This window comes from Sipha flava, unplaced genomic scaffold (assembly GCF_003268045.1).
Source record: "Sipha flava isolate LNK unplaced genomic scaffold, YSA_version1 574_pilon_pilon, whole genome shotgun sequence".
Classification (NCBI taxonomy): Eukaryota; Metazoa; Arthropoda; class Insecta; order Hemiptera; family Aphididae; genus Sipha; species Sipha flava.
In genome coordinates, this window is record NW_020273554.1 from 89,598 (window position 1) to 97,115 (window position 7,518).

The window sequence follows — 7,518 nt, forward strand, 5'->3', positions numbered from 1 at the left end:
GGAATTCCTATACACAACGCTCGCCGTTGCCGTGTCGCGTTTTTAAATATAAATATTATTAAAATAGAACGCTACAACATTGTACACGTGTATCGGCGTGACGGCGTATGAATGTATAATATAATATGATCTTATGAATGTATATACGTATGACGTATGTTGTGCACTTTAGGCCGGGGCTATACACGGCGGATTCCGCCGCGGCGTATTCCGCGGCATTTTTCGGCGGACGAGTACAAGGCGTATCCGCCGAGCGTATTCCGTCTCATATGTCTTTACAATATTTTAAAAAAATGGTAAACCCCATAATTATTGTATCAATAATATAAACATATTTATTGCAATTGAATAACACAAATTATACATGGGTAAATTATTATTTTTTGTTTTTAACATAAATCATTTTATTCACAAAGTTATTCCGAGTTACAAATGCTCCTTCAAATATCTTCGAATCACCCCATTTTCAAATTTTGGTCAGGGGAGAAACTAGAAAGCTTCAATGTACTTTACATATCAATTTCTTTTAACACTATCTATTGAACTTTTTTACGCTTGTTATTTACAAAATTGTTCTTAATACTTCTATAAATTAAAATTAAGTAAAATCACAAATTGTAAATACTAATTATAAATTAAAATAATTTATTTACTTAGATATTTTGATACAACTTATCAAATATGAAATAATTAAATATTTTTATTTTTGTTATCTATTATCTAACCTAATTATAAAATATATAATTTATTTATTATTTATTTACTAGGTAGTTAGGATTAAATTAAATAGATGAAATATTGAATATTCACTTAAAATTATCGTATTCATAAAATTATGGTGAAAACGCAGCGTTTTCCGTAACCAGTATAGCCCATCCTAATTTAAAACAATGTAAAATTAGGAGATTGCGTTTTTATTACTTCGGTGTTCGTCCGCCAAAACGCAAGCCAACCGGCGTTTTCCGCCGCGGCGTAATACATCCGTCGTGTATAGCTACTCCAATATAAATCAATGCATTTTGAAATTGACGGAAACCGCCGCGGAATATGCGGCGGTCAAACCGCGGCGGAATCCGCCGTGTATAGTCCCGGCCTTAGTATAAGATAATATATCTTAAATATCAGTTAAATAAATCAGTTAAATCGTTATGCGACTATTTTTTTTTTTTTAGTTTCAAATTTCAACTATAATATTAAAAACTTTAATCACAAATAAAAATGAAAAAACACATCAATACATTTATAGAATGATTTAAATAAAGTCGATGTTTCGTTCAGAATTTAAAAATTTAATTTGATGTACCGGTACATATAGGCCTATAGTATGGTTAAAGTAAGAAAATCCATTAAAGTTCCAATGGATTACCTAAAGAAACTCCCAATACAAAATTAATCGGGAAGATCTTAAATAAAATAATATAGCTCAAGGAACTTATTTTGATTTCCCAAGGATTTCCAACAGGAACTCCGAAACCGGAATCAAACGGGAAAGTCCCGAGGAACTCCAGTGCTATTAGGGTTACAGTTAACAGCAGTTTCCACTGCAGCTGTTTAATTGGTCACTATTTTCAGATTATAGTCACTTTTTTAATATTAAAAGTCACTTTTTTCACTATTTTTTTATACTTTGTCTGTTCCTAACCCTGTAAAAAGAACTAATTTTATTGCAGAAACGTGCTTACAGATTCTAAATTTGAATTGTTTGTATTTTCTAAAGAATTTGCATTGGCAGAAACAGTATCTACTATTTGACTGAAAACATTGTCATCAGTAACATGCCTCTATAAAAAATTGTGATTAAATTAATTGGACTACTGATGCCTAATTAGCTGAACTATTGAACTACTGCACGTTCAGCAGTTCAGAAAATAAGACCAACCCTGAATTAACCAATCTACTCACTATCTACTTCAACATTAATAATAATATATACTTTAAACAAAGATTTTCTTGAGGTCATTATTGTTTTTGGAGGGTTAGGAACATCAAAAATAGTTGGAATTGCATTCCATTTCAACTTTTTTAATCCATTTATTCGATTTTGTTCAAACTGATTATCCTCAAAATGAATCTATTCAGGTAACAATTTAGTATACAAGGTGAATATATAAATGAAACAACTAATGTGTTTGATTACATGGCAAAGTTGTGCTGAATCAGTTGGAATCCATTTATCCCGTCTACTATTAATTACCCAAATTTGTCTACGTTTTGGGTCTGTCGGAAACCGACATAATCGATAGCCCTGACTGATTCGATTAGTACAATTTACTGCAGAACAGGACATATTAAGGGGATTCAACATTGATATAAATATCAACCCTAACGCGGTATAAAACTGTAGAAGTTAGGAAGGTCGGATTTTGACTCTGAAAAAAGTTTTGAAATTGTCAATTTGTCTTCTAGAGATCGATCGAGGCGATTTTTTTTAAATTCATTACTGGCCTAGTAATTAAATATTACAAATCTGTAATTTTAAACGTTGATAATAAATAGATTTTTAATCATTTAAAAAAACTGTTCGATCATTCCCCAGTAGACAGACCGGAAAATTTAAATCTTTTTACAGATTTTAAATTCGATTATTCAAAATCCCACAGTTGTATACTGCTTATGAGCCTTTTGAGACCGGAAACAATAATTAATTTATGAAAAACACCGTTTTAATGACGTTGCGGATTGAAACTACTGTACGTGCGTCACATTTCGCGCTACTCCCCACCACTCTCACACTACTTCACAACTAAGACTAGTGTGGCGCCTGCGGTATCGATAATATAATATTTTTAGAATCATAATAATAATAATACCAATATTATCTTCTACGGCTGTATGGAAACCGGCTATGGCTATAATACCTATTGTAATTGTATAGTACAAATACTATAACTAATAATATAATAATATAACTAGTATTTCTGTCATTACTCATCGAGGTATGAACTTGAAATTTCATTCCTCAACTGCATGGTGAAATTTTATTTTCGAATTATAATTTATAATGGATAATTTAAAAAATTGGAGGAAAGGTAAAAAAACAAAGGTGCTTTTATCTAGACGTAAAAAGCACCCGGGAAATATATCTGCGTTGATGAAAACTACAGACAAAGTAAGAAAGACAAAATTAAAGGATATTATTTCAGTTTAAATTAATTTTTGAATTCATATATAATTTATAGAATAACGATTCTTTTTCTGTCGATACTACTGCGATTAGTGAAAATGAAAAGTAAGTATATTTTTATTTTACAATTACGTATTTTTGGTTAGCGGAAATCATTATCTAGGTCGAATTGCGTGAATAACCAAATTAGTTCGTTTAGATTTCAAAGAATTGATCAAAAATGCACTACAAATTCGGTGAAAATTTACTTTATTTCACAATACACATGTTATTATATTATATAAAATAATAAAAAATAATAGATAATAGATATATATTTTGTGGTACAAAATAAAAATTAATTATAGGTACCTATTCGTATTACATATTATTGAGTTTCGAATGGAAATAATAGTCCAAAAAACAATTTTAAAAATTTTTCTATTTCTGATTCTCTAACTTTTACGCACGCAATTCAGACCTGTGCCGAAAAATACTCGAACCAACTCCGCTCTGTTACAAATAAATTGTGCACGCAATTCGTTTGCAGTTATTATAATACATGGGCGGATAGGCCATTTTTGGCCTACCGGGAAATTTTAAAAAGGGGCCCCCACAAAAAAAAAAGTCGCTCTCAAGTACATTATTATATGAATTTTATTAAGTACCGCGTCAAAACAAAGCATAACACATAACCCAACAATGTATAACAAAACAGATTTTAAAAATCATTTATTTAGTTTTTAATTTTAAAATAATAACATTCTACCAAATACTGGGCTCCTAGCTCCTAATTTATTAATGATGTGTTCAGAATCAATTTTTTTGAAAATATTTTTCTCTACATTTATTAACAACATACTCTCTTATACATTCTGACCTATTGTATTTCTTAAATAATTTTTTACAAAATTTAATTTAGAAAATGTACGAGTAAAATGCGGCGGCTGCGTGCCAATAAGAAATCTTTTGTAAATAGTAATAGATATATATATATGATTATAATTTTTTTATTTTAAAATTCAAATTTCTAACGTAAGTAATTGCATAATAAAGGGCCCCATTACAAAAATATGAAGGAGGGCCCACCGGGAAATGCCCGGTTTCCCGGTAAGCCTATCCGCCCATGTTATAAGATATAACATTATACTTTTTTATTTAAAAATTGTGTTAATCGAGATAACCCGGAAGTCTATACCAAGTAATGTAGAAAATATTTCAGTTGTCGATATAACCCGAAAGTACCATTTTATTGTAATTTAAAAATATTATTTGTGGCCCGTGGGTACTTGAAACTTTTAAAGTATATTATTATATTGTATACATACGATAATTGGAAATATTTTGAATACATTTATTATATTTGTGGTGAATAATTTCTTATTAGATTAATAATAATATACATATTTTTTTTTTTTTTTTGATATGGAAGTATTCCCTTTCAACCACATATGCACGGAAAAGTTACTTGTTTGGATTCTAAAGAAGATGAAATATTAGCTTTACCACTTGACGATATATCTCAACCTTCAGATTTAAATATTTCAACCTCTCTTTTAAAAGAAAATGTAAATACAGATGCAGATATACTCGGAAGAAGAATTGTGAATATTTCGCATTTATTTAATGCAATTAAATTGATTGATAGTCATAAACCTTTTGACTGCAGTTTTAAAGATATGCGAATTATTAAAGAAATTAAATATGGTTTTAAATCCACTTTTGTTTTTAAATGTGATATGTGTAACACTATTAGAAAACGTAAATATGCAGTATTATAAGTATAAGTATAAGTATACAAACTAGTACAGTCATGCATGTGTAGAATATACGTGTAATGTAAAAGTAATATAAACGACAACACGGTTGCCGATTATAGAATGACGTGACGCTCCAGAAATTATTAGGAACTGTTTGCCGACCGCGATAGTACCAGCGATTTTGTTTTAAGAGTGGGGACTGTCGAACAGTAAACAACGCCATCTCTGGAGCGTTTTTTTCTTTTAAACGTCGATGTTGAATCCCCTTAACAAACCTAATTGAATATTTAAATAACTAATAAAATTTAATTTGTTATAACTATTTTGAAACTGTAATTCAGTAATCAGTATAGCAATCATAGTTAATCATTATCATTTATCAGTTTTGTTGCACACAAAATGGCGGATGCACATACTCATACTTATAGAACCTTACCGTATCTAAAAATTTTTTGAACTGGTCATAGCATAATTTAGAAATGACAAGTTGGCAACACTGCTGACAACTGATCGACTGACCGTACGCGCGTACGCAAATATATGATATTTTATATTAAAATTTTATTTTATTATATTAGTAATAACTAATATAATTATTAACTTTCAAAAAGTTAAAATTAACATTTTAGTACAATTACTACAGTTACTGGGTGGACGTGATATTTTCTCTATTTTTTTTATTCCGTCGATTGCGTAAATAATACGCACATATCAAAGAATTTACAATGTATGGATTTCTTTCCTAGGGTTAAAGTATTTAAAAATTCAAAAAAATTACCAATAACAAAATAACGTACCACACATAACAAATACAACCGACCGAATTCGCCGTCAGCTAAGAACTAAACGCTCGGTGACGAACGATGATTAGCGAGTACGGTATACGCTGACCATCGGTCGTGCACTAAATACAGCATAAAGAGATAACACAATAGCTTTTATAATTTACCTAATTAGTATTAACATAAGAACTATTATAGACTAATAGGTACTGTACTTATTAATAAAAAGTAAATTTTTTATGCTTACCAGTAAATTTCGACTTAGGTACCTCTAAATATTTAGGTTAATTATTGAAAAATGAAATTACAGAGTCACACTAAACACTACAAACAGTTACTACTGTAAAGGTGCGTTTACATTAGAGTCCGAACACGAACGAACGCAAGCGAATGCTACCAAACGAATGCGAACGCATACTTGCTAGATATTCGGCCGCAACCGTTTACATTGTTCACCTGTCTTCGCTTCCACAAAAAACTTCGCTCCCAAATACTTCAATACATATTTAGTTAGTATTGACAAAGCTACTATGGAGTAAGGACATTGTTGATTTTTTTAAAAATTTTAAGTGAATGTTAAAGCCTGGACGAAAATAATTTGTGTTTAATTTGAATTTTTGAAATTTTTATACTTAAAATGTCATCAAGTGACATTGGCTGCTTCAAGTTTTGTGCTCATGAAAACATTAATAAAAAAAACATCAAAAGCAAAAAGAAAACGTCGCTGGTGCATTACTTCGTTGTACAGTAACAGAGGATTGTATAGTGGAACTATGTTGCTTAACGACCTACAAAAAGAAGGTGGTGATCACTTTAAAAATTGAAATAATGAAAAAATGAAATAAAAAACAAAATACACACTTTTTATTAATTAACCATTCGGACCGAAGTGACGATTACGCGATACGGGCCAAATGTTTAAACTGAACGGAGAGTTTCTTTGATCGTACCGATCTTGGGCCGAACGCTTCCGAACGCGAACGAATGAGTTTACATTAGTTTACATTAGTTCTTTCGGTAGCATTCGCTTGCGTTCGTTCGTGTTCGGGCTCTAATGTAAACGCACCTTAATAAAACAGACGTTACCAATTTATTTTATTTTAAGTACACAGAATGAAATAAACGTTAATGATAAATATACTATACGATCACTAATAAATGACACCCACAAATAAACCGATAACTGGAACGAGAAAAAACTAACAATTCACAATCGAAACGATAAAAACAATAATCAACTAACTAAGCGTAATAGCTTTTTCCCGAATAACAGGCCACGCTCCGGTACATTTCGTATAGGAACCTACAGTATGTAATGGTACACCATATATCCCCCGTACGTAATCCCATACGTGTTGCGCAGCGTGCAGTGGTTGTTTTTTTTACTAATCGCGCCCAATAATCACAGTACAATGGGAGTCCGGCGACCGAAGAACATCCAACAGATTCGGTGTCAAGCCAGCGGTTAAACCTCTCGACTTTAATTCGACCGCGTCTATTGCCCAGTGCCACCATTCCTCGATGACACTCACGGTACACTTCTCAGTGTAAAGTCCAGAGTGTCATCTCTTTGTGATTATAGCTACTGCCTAGGGGTACAGTACCCCTCACCAGCCGTTCATCGTGCCATCGTCGCCGACAACCGCCGCGTTTTTCCCCGTAGATATCCACGGTAAACGTAATAGTGTATAGTCCGGGTTATCACGGAGCCTGCCGTCGTCGCAACCACCGTCGTCGCAACCACCGTCGTCGCCGACAACCGCCGCGTTTTTCCCCACCCCGTAGATAACCACGGTACACTTAATAGTGTATAGTCCGGGTTATCACGGAGCCTGCCGTCGTTGCAAACACCACCGTGATAGTTGTCCATAAC

The 7,518-nt window shown here is 32.1% G+C and overlaps 1 protein-coding gene across 1 annotated transcript; it reads right to left on the bottom strand.

Moving 5' to 3' along the window:
* Positions 1-1,661: 1,661 nt before the first annotated feature.
* LOC112691210 (THAP domain-containing protein 2-like) lies at positions 1,662-2,287 on the bottom strand. The gene is made up of 3 exons (XM_025565362.1): positions 2,138-2,287; positions 1,910-2,071; positions 1,662-1,781 (listed from the first exon to the last, which is right to left on the bottom strand). Exons 1-3 carry the CDS (start codon positions 2,285-2,287, stop codon positions 1,662-1,664), a joined length of 432 nt encoding a protein of 143 aa, XP_025421147.1.
* Positions 2,288-7,518: the final 5,231 nt, after the last annotated feature.